This window comes from Ovis aries, chromosome 3 (assembly GCF_016772045.2).
Source record: "Ovis aries strain OAR_USU_Benz2616 breed Rambouillet chromosome 3, ARS-UI_Ramb_v3.0, whole genome shotgun sequence".
NCBI classification, from domain to species: Eukaryota; Metazoa; Chordata; class Mammalia; order Artiodactyla; family Bovidae; genus Ovis; species Ovis aries.
Genome location: NC_056056.1, coordinates 92,261,587 through 92,275,423, shown reverse-complemented (window position 1 = coordinate 92,275,423; position 13,837 = coordinate 92,261,587). Strand labels below are relative to the sequence as shown.

Here is a 13,837-nt window from a genome sequence, read left to right as displayed (position 1 = left end):
GTTTATGGAGAACAATCAGCAAGGATCTCAGTTAATACTCAGAGCAACCCTTGAAAAGTGAGTGTTAGTCGCTCAGTTGTGTCCAACTCTTTGTGACCCCACAGACTGTGGCCCACCAGGCACCTCTGGCCATGGAATTCTAAAAGCAAGAATACTAGAGTGGGAAGCCATTCCCTTCTCCAGGGGATCTTCCCGACCCAGGGATCAAACCCAGGTCTCCCACACTGCAGGCGGATTCTTTACTGTCTGAGCCACCAGGGAAGCCCATTGGAGGAGGCATTATCACCTCCACTTAGGAAATGGGGAAATGAAGGCAGAGTAGGACACACAGAGCCACAAGGGGCTGATCTGGGCAGACTGACCAAGAGCTGCCCACATCTTTACCGATCTCTGTGTTCCCCACCACCAGCTTGGCCTCGGGATGCTGAGCTTTGAGGTCCAGCAACTCCTTCAAGGTGGAGGATTGAATCCAGGTCACACGCTCCCCTTCAAAACGCAGCTGCTTCGGTGGAACGTCTTTCAGCCTCTGGAAAATGCCATTTTCTTACCGTGTGGCCTCCTCCTCCCCGCTGTGATTCCCAGGCCCGTTGCTTTCAGTTTGCAAGAGGATTAATTATGGATTTGCTTAGTACTGAATTCAGCGGGAAAGTGCATGTCAGGGAAGAAGCGAGGGGAAACGCTTGGTACTGAGGCAGGACTTGGGCCGCGGCTCTTTCACATACGTTATTTCATTTAGTCTTTAGAAGAGCTCGGGGAAGAAGGTGCTGTTAGTCTCTCCTTTTGCAGGTAAAGGAGAAGCCTGAGGATCAAGACTATGGGAACACAAGGTGACTTCAACTGTCCCTCACTGCCTCCAGGAGGTGCGAGAGGGCACAGGGGTGGCAGAAGCAGGGCTATCAGAAGGGAACGTAAGGGAGGGTCACTTCTAGCGCATGAGGGGTGATGCAGAGTCAGGAGGGAAAATCCCCAAATCAAACTGATGGTTTTTTAAAGGTTTCATGATCCAGAGAAAGATATTCTGGTGGTCAGCTGCAAAGCCATTCTTTCTGGCCCAATGAACTCTTAAAGTCATCTTCATACTCTCACCACCCCTAGAGAAGCCTGCGCTTGAGAAACTTTGAGCGTGGCTTGATTTTTGGTTGTCTGTTTGCCATAAACGTTGGTGTGGAGGAGCAAGATCATCAGGTGAGAAAATGGGCGTGAGAGGTGTCCTTAAGACAGGGCTGCACATCATGGATTGTGTCCTTTGAACACAGCGCTTTTTTGTTTCTTTGTTTGTTTTGTAAAAAAAATGGGTGGCTTACAGAAAGAATGCATTGCTTCGGGGCTTAGACAAGAGATTTAGGCAGAGTGTCAGCAAACACTTCTGGAGCTCCTATTACTGTACATGGCCTGCCAGACAGACCCCCTCCTCACATGTGAGCAACGCATGTGAAGAGGAGAAGCGTAGGTCCCTGTGGAAATATGTGGCACAGGGACTTGGAGTAAGAGAAACAAAGGGAAATTCAGGCTGAAACCCATAGGAGAAAGAGGACACAAAGACCCCAGTGGGTACTAGTGGGACTCAGCAGGTCTCCAGGGGCTCAGGGGGCATCACCTACCAGCAATTCTGGGGGGAAGATGGGTTCCTGGGTGGGATCCAGGGGCATAAACTCCTCTGGGTTGAATAAAGATGGTGAGAGAGTAACCTGCTGGAAAGGGGAAAAGATAAGGGATACACTGTCTCCTGCATTAAAATGCCCCATAGGGCTGGCCCAGCCCTCTGTCCAAGTGAGCTCATCCGCAGCCCCCAGCAGGCTGGTTGGGGTGGGGATGGGTTGGGGGAGAGGTAGCTCCCAGGAAGCAGGGACAAAGAGGTTTTGCCAGAGGATCCAGGGCTAAGGTGTACATTCGCCAACTTCAGTTTGAAGATAATGGTTTCCTCTTCCAGCTGCCACAGCTCAGAGTGTGGAGATAGCCCACTGGCTCCTTTGACCTGAGGTTGGTCCTCAGGCTTCCAGGCCAAAAAAGATCCACTTACCCTGTGGTCTTTCTTCTGGTCCATGCAGCAGTTTGCATTGTTCCCATTTCCTCCACAGCATCCACCATTCTACAGAGATGACCACAAATGTCACACAAAGATATTTGCAAAGAGTTTTCACAGAAGCTAAAGAACCTAGCTTTGAAGCTAAAGAACAGAATGATCTGTGTTCGTCTCCAAGGCAAACCATTCAATATCATATAATCCAAGTCTATGCCCCAACCAGTAACGCTGAAGAAGCTGAAGTTGAACGGTTCTGTGAAGACCTACAAGACCTTTTAGAACTAACAACCAAAAAAGATGTCTTTTTTATTATAGGGGACTGGAATGCAAAAGTAGGAAGTCAAGAAACACCTGGAGGAACAGGCAAATTTGGCCTTGGAATGCGGAATGAAGCAGGGCAAAGACTAATAGAGTTTTGCCAAGAAAATGCACTGGTCATAGCAAACACCCTCTTCCAACAACACAAGAGAAGACTCTACACATGGACATCACCAGATGGTCAACACCAAAATCAGATTGATTATATTCTCTGCAGCCAAAGATGGAGAAGCTCTATACAGTCAACAAAAACAAGACCAGGAGCTGACTGTGGCTCAAATTGTGAACTCCTTATTACCAAATTCAGACTGAAATTGAAGAAAGCAGAGAAAACCACTAGACCATTCAGGTATGACCTAAATCAAATCCCTTATGGTTATACAGTGGAAGGGAGAAATAGATTTAAGGGCCTAGATCTGATAGATAGAGTACCTGATGAACTATGGAATGAGGTTTGTGACATTGTACAGGAGACAGGGCTCAAGACCATCCCCATGGAAAAGAAATGCAAAAAAAGCAAAATGGCTATCTGAGGAGGCCTTACAAATAGCTGTGAAAAGAAGAGAAGTGAAAAGAAAAGGAGAAAAGGAAAGATATAAGCATCTGAATGCAGAGTTCCAAAGAATAGCAAGAAGCAATAAGAAAGCCTTCTTCAGTGATCAACGCAAAGAAATAGAGGCAAACAAAAGAATGGGAAAGACTAGCGATCTCTTCAAGAAAATTAGAGATACCAAGGGAACATTTCATGCAAAGATGGGCTCAATAAAGGACAGAAATGGCATGGACCTAACAGAAGCAGAAGATATTAAGAAGAGGTGGCAAGAATACACAGAAGAACTGTACAAAAAAGATCTTCATGACTCAGATAATTATGATGGTGTGATCACTCATCTAGAGCCAGACATCTTGGAATGTGAAGTCAAGTGGGCCTTAGAAAGCATCACTATGAACAAAGCTAGTGGAGGTGATGGAATTCCAGTTGAGCTCTTTCAAATCCTGAAAGATGATGCTGTGAAAGTGCTGCACTCAATATGCCAGCACATTTGGAAAACTCAGCAGTGGCCACAGGACTGGAAAAGGTCCAGTCCTTTTCCAATCCCAAAGAAAGGCAATGCCAAAGAATGCTCAAACTACCACACAATTGCACTCATCTCACATGCTAGTAAAGTAATGCTCAAAATTCTCCAAGCCAGGCTTCAGCAATACGTAAACCGTGAACTCCCTGATGTTCAAGCTGGTTTTAGAAAAGGCAGAGGAACCAGACATCAAATTGCCAACACCCACTGGATCATGGAAAAAGCAAGAGAGTTCCAGAAAAACATCTATTTCTGCTTGATTGACTATGCCAAAGCCTTTGACTGTGTGGATCACAATTAACTGTGGAAAATTCTGAAAGAGATGGGAATACCAGATCACCTGACCTGCCTGTTGAGAAATCTGTATGCAGGTCAGGAACCAATAGTTAGAACTGGACATGGAACAACAGACTGGTTCCAACTCGGAAAAGGAGTACGTCAAGGCTGTATATTGTCACCCTGCTTATTTAACTTGTAGGCAGAGTACATCATGAGAAATGCTGGACTGGAAGAAACACAAGCTGGAATCAAGATTGCTGGGAGAAATATCAATCACCTCAGATATGCAGATGACACCACCCTGATGGCAGAAAGTGAAGAGGAGCTAAAAAGCCTCTTGATGAAAGTGAAAGAGGAGAGTGAAAAAGTTGGCTTAAAGCTCAACATTCAGAAAACGAAGATCATGGCATGGGGTCCCATCACTTCATGGGAAATAGATGGGGAAACAGTGGAAACAGTGTCAGACTTTATTATTATGGCCTCCCAAATCACTGCAGATGGTGACTGCAGCCATGAAATGAAAAGTTGCTTACTCCTTGGAAGAAAAGTTATGACCAACCTAGAGAGCATATTCAAAAGCAGAGACATTACTCTGCCGACTAAGGTCTGTCTAGTCAAGGCTATGGTTTTTCCAGTAGTCATGTATGGATGTGAGAGTTGGACTGTGAAGAAAGCTGAGTGCTGAAGAATTGATGCTTTTGAACTGTGGTGTTGGAGAAGACTCTTGAGAGTCCCTTGGACTGCAAGGAGATCCAACCAGTCCATTCTGAAGGAGATCAGCCCTGGGATTTCTTTGGAAGGAATGATGCTAAAGCTGAAGCTCCAGTACTTTGGCCACCTCATGCGAAGAGTTGACTCATTGGAAAAGACTCTGATGGTGGGAGGGATTGGGGGCAAGAGGAGAAGGGGATGACCGAGGATGGGATGGCTGGATGGCATCACTGACTCGATGGACATGAATCTAAGTGAACTCCGGGAGTTGGTGATGGACAGGGAGGCCTGGCATGCTGCGATTCATTGGGTTGCAAAGACTCAGACACGACTGAGCGACTGAACTGAACTGAAAGAACCTAGATTATTCCTGTCAAATGAAACCTGGGTTTGAAATCCACCCCAGCATCTAGAGGGGCAGCAGATACTGCACCCCCACCCCTGCAGCCCACTTGTCTCTGCCCATAGGGAGGGCCTCTGCTTGATAAATATAGATTAAATAACTTGAGGATATATAAACAGGATCTCTCCTGGAAGTAACAGAGAAATTTAATTTTAAGAAAATTTCTCCATAAAAACTGCTGCTAAGTCGCTTCAGTCGTGTCTGACTCTGTGGGAACCCATAGACGGCAGCCCACCAGGCTCTGCCGTCCCTGGGATTCTCCAGGCAAGAGCGCTGGAGTGGGTTGCCATTTCCTTCTCCAATGCATGAAAGTGAAAAGTGAAAGTGAAGTCTCTCAGTCGGGTCCGACTCTTAGCGACCCCATGGACTGCAGCCTACCAGGCTCCTCCGTCCATGGGATTTTCCAGGCAAGAGTACTGGAGTGGGGTGCCATTGCCTTCTCCGCCATAAAACCTAGGTCCTATTTTATCAAAACATCTTTTTGTGCTCACATTCCCACTTCAGTACTGCTTCCTGAGGAAGCCTCCCTGAGAGAAATTTCATTGGTTCTCACAGCACTCGTGCCTCTACTTCTAACCCATCAAGTCCTGGGCACCCCCAGGCTGGAGTCTTTGTGGGGCTCCTGCCAAAGATGTCTAGGACCAGAGCTAGGCCAGGGATGTGCCTGACAGCCTCCCACTCCTTATCAGGCACTTCTTGCCAGAAAGTTCACACTCTTTATTTCTCACCGTGGACCTGTTCGGTAGGTTATGTACAGGTCTGCTGACCCAACACCTATGGATAGAGGACTTGCTGAAGACCTCTCCAGGTGCCAATGACGGAGCACAGACTAGAGCCCAGATTGCTACATCCTCAACCAATGCACTGAAGGTGGGAAAGGGAGTGTTTACCTGACTGATCTGCCCTAAGGAGGCAGAAGTCTCAGCTCAGGGCCCCAGAAGACACTATAGAATCGTGGAGTTCTGCGAGAGTGGGGAAAATTCCCAGGCTCAGTCCTAGACACATTTCCAGAGCAGCCAGCTCCTAGGGGAGTAGTCGGGAGGAACCCTTCTCTACATGAATCATGGAAGACAGCATTCATGTCACTATTTACTAAACGATGAGTCACAGCTCATCAGTGTCCCCGAAGAAGTTCTCAGAGGGCTAAGGAGGCTGAAGCTCCTTTGGGAACCTGAAAGCATTCTCAGACTTGCCTCAACCACCCTGTGTGCAGACCCCTCCTGTAGTGACTACTTTATCACTGGATTTCAGAGCTGTCTATTTTCTACCTCCCCACTACTCTTGAGAGTCCCTTGGACTGCAAAGAGATCAAACCAGTCAATCCTAAAGGAAATCAATCCTGAACATTCATTAGAAGGACTGATGCTGAAGCTCCAGTATTTTGGACACTTGACATGACGAGCCGACTCACTGGAAAAGACCTGATGTGCTGGGAAAGATTGAGGGCAAGAGGAGAAGGGAGTGACAGAGGATGAGATGGTTGGGTGGCATCAGTGACTCAATGGACATGAGTTTGAGCAAACTCCAGGAGATAGAGTGAAGGACAGGGAAGCCTGGTGTGCTGCAGTCCACGGGGTCACAAAGAGTGGAACATGACTTCGTGACTAAGCAACAACACTTTGCCTTTCCCCTCTGTGTTTGGACAGAAAGAAGAGGGCCTCATCTCATCTCTCGTTTTGGAGAAGGAGTAATGTAGGGGAATACTAGGCCCTGCATACAGTAAGACAACAGCCTCGCTCACCTGATCCTTGTGGGGAAGGATATATTTCACAAAACTATCTTTCACAAATAATTAAAGTACCAGCACATTCTTACTTAGATCTTTCTTCTTAATAATTTGCTGATGTTTTTTTATGACATAAACTGTTGTGATATACGATGATGTGTCACTGCCCTCGAGGTCTGCTGAGGTTGGATAAGATTAGGGTTTTCCCCCAGAGAGATTTCCTCTTTCGGGGTGTGTGCATGCTAAGCCTCTCAGTCACGTCTGACTCTTTGCAGCCCTATGGACTGTAACCCGTCAGATTCCTCTATCCATGGACTTTTCCAGACAAGAATACTGGAACACGTTGCCATTTCTTCCTCCAGGGGATCTTCCCAACCCAGAGATCAAACCTGCATCTCTTGCATCTCCTGCAAAGGCAGGCAGATTCTTTACCACTGTGCCACCTGAGAAGCCCAGGCTAAAATGATTAGGCTCAAGATTATTTTTATGATTCCTCATTTCCTTCTTTGTTATCATTTCTTGCTGTGAACAGGCTGCCTTCCTATAGCATACCTTCCTCACTCTTTTCCAGTGTGGCCATGTAAACTAGATACCTGAGTTTGTTAGAACTGTGTGTAAAACAAGAGTTAAAAGGCTCTGAAGAGGGCCTTGGGGGCTCCAGTGAGTAACATGCATGAGCTTCTGAGCATACTCTGTGTGCCAGTCGCTTGAGCTACTTAAAGCACCCAGCTCTACTTGACTCTGCTCTACGCTGCCAGGCAGCAGGATTGAGGGAGGTATGGCTATAAAGGGGGCTTAGGAACCATTTCAACAATGATAAAACTCTGACTCTCAGAAGGAGGATACTTTCCAGCTACACCCAAAAGTCCTTCTCTTTTGAGAAACTAGGAGGGCTGGTCAGATAATCTTCCTTTGAGAAGCCTCCTATGAAATAAATACATGGACAAAATTAACAATCCGTGGTTCTCAGGGAAGCCTAAGTAGCACATGAAGATTAAATATTGGGTGACGGGAAAAAATGTACCAGCATCATAATTTATGTTGCCGTTTACTGAAAATGTAGGATGTGCCAGGCTCTGTTCTAAGAGCTTTACAAGGAGTTCTTTCCACAAGCATTTTAAGGTAGGTATTATTAGAATCCCCATTTTAGAAATGAGGAAATTTGCCCAATATCATGTATCAATTAAGTGATGCAATGGGATTTGAACCCAGGTCTGCAGACTGAATCTAATCTTTCAATCACTTTCATTTAAATTCATACTTCCTGGTTCCTCAATATCAGCATTCACCAGGGTGTGCTGTTTCCCATCCTTAGAGGTCCCACCTCTACCCTTTTGGACTATTTGGATGCAATACTCCTTTTTTTGCACTGTACCAACTCTAAGGTCAGTGAAAGACACAGGTGTCTGTGACTCTCCCCTCAACCCAGAATCAAATTGAGATGAGACAGTTTGATAGGAGTTAGGATCAACTTGACCCATTTGGGGAATCAGGTAAAATCTGGGGAGATTAAGCAAAGAAAGGGGAAGCCAGCTCTCGGTCCTCCTTGCCATATGGCAGGTGTGTGGGCTGCATTTATGTAATCAGTGCCTGTTCATCCCAGCTGTGGTTTCTCACTCAGAGTTATATGAATACTGCAGGGCTTCACACACTATCTGGAGATCTAATTATTTCATAAACCCAGCAGAGTGCCAGCTGCAGAAAGCAGCCTGGATGGCAAGGGAGGAGGGACGCGAGTGCTGAGTCAGGCTGGGTTGTTACTAAACGTCACATTCAGCACCTGCCCCATGGGCTGAGCATGCCAGACACCAAGGCAGGATGCCAAGCCCGAACGCCCTGTAGGAAGTTTGCTCTTAGGTGGCATGTCTCTTTCAGGAGCCAGCTCTCCAGGCCTTTCCTGGAAGGAAAGTCTCCGGGCTATTGATGAGAACCACCACTTCCCCCCACACACCAAATAAGAATGGCAGAGCCCAGTGTCCTTGCCAGGTACCTACAGCAGAAGTTCCTGCCAGTTGGTCATCTTATCTTTTTTTCCTGTAACCCAGAGGCCCTTGGCATCGCTCCCAACTGTGATTCCAGAGTGTTGCTGCTTCAGGAACCGGGCCACTGCTGTCCCAGAGCCCCCACTCACCTTGGCAAAGGTCCGGAAGCCCTGGAGGATGGGTCTGTAGCCTGTACAGCGGCATAAGTTTCCTGTGGGCCAAGGAAAAACCTGCAATGTCAGCACTGGCCCCAGGGCAGCTAAGAGGTTTGTGGCTTTGCTCCCAGCACAGTTAAATGCTCTCTTTATATATTCTATTTTCTTTACTTGGAATGATCCTCCTTTTACTTGTACCCTTGACTTCCAAACATCTATCACTTCTTCCAGGAAGTTTTCCTAGAATGCTTAGACTGAATCAAGTGCCCCCCTAAGTCCTCCCATGGTGACTCCTAGTCAAAGCTTTATCACTGAGCTTATCAAACTACATTATAAATTCTCTTCCCCTTCAGAACATGGACTCCTTGAGGAGAGGGACTGTCTTCCATTCCTATGTCCTTGTACCCTGACTAGTGCCTGGCCTATGACTGGACTTCACATAACTGGCTGGAATAAATGATGCACTGAAAGAAATTGAATGGATGGCAAGCTTTCTCTATTCAATTCAGAGGAAGAGATAGCAGGTCCAGCCACCTGGGCCCATTCATAGAAGGCAAAGTGGGGAGCCACTTCCTGCCCCAGACTCAGAACCAGGGCCGCCTTCTTCATACATGGCCTTTGCCCCATGGAACCCTGCTCTGGGGAAGCTGCCAGGGCAGATGCCATGTCATTGGCTTCTGTGCAGCTTCCCAGATGATCTCCTCCCACTCCAGGCACTCAAGGTCACCCTTCCCAGCACAGAGCTGGGTCAGGAAGACAGCGCAGGAAGATGGACACTAAGGCAGGAGAGCCCAGAGGGTCTTCAAACTAACCAAGTGTTCTATCAAAGTAAGAGAGGGCCATTTCCCAACAAATCTTAGCTACCATGATGGGGCAGCCTGAGCCCTTCCCTCAAGTGCCTGGAACTCCTAGTTCACTCCTGGCTTCCACTCTGCCCCTGCCCTGCCCTCCTCAGAAACCCGCTTGCCCCTTTGCCTCCTGGGCCCTGCACAAGGCCCATACCTTGGAAAGCATCCTCGATTTCTTCAACAGTGGGCTCGGGCTGATTCCGAAGCAGCGTGTACATGCTCATGACGATGCCGGGGGTGCAGAAGCCACACTGAGAGCCGTGACTTTTGGCGATTCTCTCCTAAAAGGGGCAGATGACACAGACACCTGTGTTGGCAGAACCCCTGCCAGGCTCCCTACATGATTCAACTGAAGACAGCCCATGTTGACAGTCTGCACTGCCCAAAGTCAAATCCGAGTGTCCCCACTCACCAGCTGTGACCGCGGCCAGGCTACCAAGTCTTCCTAAACCTTGTCTGTTTGTTTAGCACTACCCTAGCACTTATCTCCAGAGCTGTGCTGAGAATTCAGTGAGATCATTCAGGTAAAACGCTTGGCCATCATACCTGGCACAGAGTAGGGAGTCAGCCAATGGAAGTTATTAATAGGACACCCCCCTCTAAGAACAGCGACAATTAGAACCACTCTCTTCGCTGAAGACAGAGGAGGAAGATTTAAGAGATTTAAGGGATGTGTGTAAGATTGCACATGGGGAAAGCAAGAACTGTGTTAGGTTCTCTCAACTACACTACCCCACAACCCAAAATCAACCAAATGAATGCATTTTATTCCAAATTAGAACAGCTCTGTATTCTTAAGTGAAGGCAATTCTTGAAGTCCAATGGATGGAGACTTAAGAATTGGAAAATGTGTGCTATAGAATTCACTAAAAGCATTGAACATCACAGAATTTTCATTCAGATCTGCCAGATCTTTATTACAACGAAATTCTCCTCATCTACATTATTTTCTAATCTCTTGGGAATCTCTCTTGGAACGTATGTCAAGTAAAATTGCTAGAATGTTGTATCACCAGTACTTAGTACAGATAGTCATTCATTTGAGAAGTATTTACTGAGAATCTATTATGTGCCAGGCATAGTATATCCCCTGGGGATGGAGCATGTGAAAGAGAGATGAAGTCCCTGGTCTCACGAAGCTCACATCCTTATGGGGGAAATACTGACAAAAACAAAGAAGAAAATTCGAGGTGGAGGTTGGTACTATATAGAGAATTAATACAAGATGACATGACTCAGAGTGACTGACTAGTGGCTATTTGGAGTGGTCAGAAGAGCCATTCTGATAAAGCGACCTTTAAGGTGAACTTGATTTGGAACAAGGAAGCGAGTTACCCAGGCAGAAGGAACAGTGAGTAAAAGGGCTCTGAGCACAGACAGTGTGAAAATCTGCTGAAAGGCCGGGACAGGTGGAACCCTGGGACAAGAGATGTCAGCTGGGGGGACAGGAAGCAGCCAGAGCCTGCAGCTCTTCACAGCCAGGATTAGGGATCCTGACTGTGATTTTGGGTATGATGATGGGAAGCTTTTTAAAGGGGAATTTCAGCAGGGCTTGATACGATTGAATTTGTGTTTTTAAAGATTCACTCTAGCTGTTGAATAGAGAATGGCTGTGGGGGAAAGAGAAGACACAGGGGATCATGACATTGACGTGGCCTAGGCGGGAAGGAATGTGACTTGGACCAAACAGTAGGGGAGACAGAGAAACGAATGAAGATTCCATTGTAAAGTCTGGAGGCAGAGTAGCTGTTACTTCTGGATGGACTGGATACGGGGAATGCAAACATCACAGAGGACTCCTAGATTTTGGTCATGAGCAATTGGGTGGATGCTTTGCCATTGACTCAGATGGAGGAAGACCAGAGGAGAACGAAGCTGGGGTGAAATTGAGTTTTTGTTAAGTTTGATATCAGACACCCATCTAGTGATTCAAGTAGGCAGCTGGAAATCGGAGTCTGATCTCTGAGGAGAGATGGAACCTGAAGATATGGAGATGGCCTTAAACTCATGTTGGGAGAGTATGAAGGTGGGGAAGGGACTGGGCCCAGGCCAGAGCCCAGGGCGCTGCAGCGATTAGGGACTGAGCTGAGGAGGAGCTGCACACGGTTCCAGCACGGAGGGAGGAGGGACACGTGGTGTCATAGAATCCCGGAGGAAAACATAAACGGACAAGGGAAAGTGGAATCAAAGCTTATCTGGAGCCAAAAGAAGTGCATCAGAAATAAGGCTCTGTACCACTGGAAAGGGAGGGCTTTCCCCTGATTCTAGGGATGTGATCCCTGTGTTTAAATAGTTCCTTCTTGTCTATTTGTTTCAAAGTAAATTACAAGCCCTCATTAACCCTCTCACACCTGCTGCAAGTTGGACAGGTTTAGTAACCTGCCACTTTCCTGCCTAGGAAGCGAAGCCACACAGGTGACGTAATACCACCTCACCCGACTCTGACCCCACATGACTGGTCCAAGATGCTCCATCTGGGGGTATAGTTAGCTTGCTCAACTGGCAGCCCTGGCTCCAGGATTCATGTCAGGGACCCAAGGAAGGCAAGATCCAAATGATATGGTACAGGGAATACTAAGAAAAGGGTCTGGCTCAGACACCTTCTGTGATTACACCCTCCCAAAGACCTCCCACCTCAGTTTAACATGAGCACTGGGAACAGCGGCCTTTCCTTCCGCTGTGCTCTGCTCCCATGTGGGCCCTCTTCCACCTAGTCTGCGAACACCTTTCTCACTCCACAGAACCCTGACTACTGCCTACTCTTGCCCAAAGAGTCCCCAATCTCAACCCATCATCAGGTGCCTGATACCATCAGGGAGAAAACCTCGGTCAGACACCCATGCGTCTCTGACCCAGCCCTTGCTAACCACCGTTTTAACGAGCTTGTGTCTGGGTGATCTGTGGGTGGGAGGTGAGAGGTGCAATGGAATTCCTGTGGGAGGGAGCAGGGAGTAGGTGGGCTTTTGATCAAAGGCACACAGCATTTGGAATCTTCAATCTGAGAAGGCAGGGGCTTCCTAAGCACACTTGGGCACAGAGAGGAAGGTCCTCTGCCCCTCCTCCCCCCAGCTCTGGTACAGCTAGACCTCCAGCCACCAGATCAAGTTGATCTCTTGATTCCCACAGGGCCATGCAATGTCACCAGCCACTGAAACACAGGAGGGAGCTTCAGGCTCGGGTGTCTCCTCTTTCCACCTCACAGCTAGCCCCTGACCTCCACAAGGAATTGAGGGGGGTGGCTGGCCAGAATGCCTCCTTGGCTCAGGCTGCAATCCTCATCCCAACAATCCAGAGCAGCCTTGGTAGAGCCTCTGGTTACCTGCACAGGATGCAGCCTCGTCTTGGTGCTTCCAATTCCTTCCACAGTCGTCACAGCCACATGGTGCAAGGAGCAGATGGGAGCCAGGCAGGCATTGGCAGAAAAGTGGCTGGAACCCCAGATTAAGGTCATCCCATAGACCGTTTAGGCTCTCAGAGCAGACCCGAGTGCAGGGTCTGGGAGATTCGTGATGCTTGTGTCTCTTCTCCTCACTCTACATAGTGTTCTCTTTTCCGCAAGTATCCTCATCTCTCCACCCAGGCCAGGGCCCGAGCCCCTCCAGTGTCCTGTGGGGTCGCGCTGGTGCACCCTAGGCCTCTGGGCTGGAGCATGGAAGCCAGGGGCACTTTCAGCTGCCTCTTACTCAGGTAGATCCTGGAGGCCTCTGGGAGGTCCCAAGTCTAATGCGTCCCTTTTTCTCTATGTGCTTAGTTGCTCAGTCATATGATTCCATGGACTGTAGCCCTCCAGGCTGCTCCGTCCATGGCGAGTCTCCAGGTAAGAATACTGGAGTGGACTGCCATGCCCTCCTCTAGGGAATCTTCCTAACCCAGGGATCGACCCCAAGTCTCCTGCATTGCAGGCAGATTCTTTACTGTCTGAGCCACCAGGGAAGCCTAAGAATACTAGAGTGGGTAGCCTATCCCTTTTCCAGGGGATCTTCCCAATCCAGGAATCAAACTGCATTGCAGGAAGATCCTTTACCAGCTGAGCTACTAGGGAAGCCCTTAGCACACACTTCAATTTCAGAACCTCCTGTCACTTTTGCTTCTCTGCTTTCACTCACCTCCATTTCTCCCATTCATCTATGCAGAGAGGGAGGCAAAAATCCCCAGGTGAACAGCCCTTAGAGCTTCCCCACCTCCATCCTTTTACTCATCTCTCACTCACTCATGCAACCAACATCAGTTATGGAAGACCAACTTTACACCAGGCACACTGCTGAGGGCTGAGGAAATAAAGGTGAATCAGACAAAACCTCTGTCCTTTAATAGCT

The 13,837-nt window shown here is 47.9% G+C and overlaps 1 protein-coding gene across 6 annotated transcripts in view; it reads right to left on the bottom strand.

The window, feature by feature from the left end:
* The window catches only part of XDH (xanthine dehydrogenase), a 69,324-nt gene that overhangs the window by 45,014 nt on the left and 10,473 nt on the right, over window positions 1-13,837 (bottom strand). For 3 of the 6 annotated variants that reach the window (XM_060412324.1, XM_004006045.5, XM_060412323.1), the window contains exons 4-9: window positions 12,841-12,949; window positions 9,676-9,802; window positions 8,668-8,729; window positions 2,021-2,089; window positions 1,602-1,688; window positions 385-526 (exon numbers count right to left, since the gene is read on the bottom strand). In XM_060412324.1, coding sequence (XP_060268307.1) covers window positions 385-526; window positions 1,602-1,688; window positions 2,021-2,089; window positions 8,668-8,729; window positions 9,676-9,802; window positions 12,841-12,949 — 596 coding nt within the window. Of the gene's footprint in view, window positions 1-384; window positions 527-1,601; window positions 1,692-2,020; window positions 2,090-8,667; window positions 8,730-9,675; window positions 9,803-12,840; window positions 12,950-13,837 lie in introns of all 6 variants that reach the window. The other 3 variants (XM_042246315.2, XM_027966969.2, XM_042246314.1) reach the window with 1 other exon arrangement.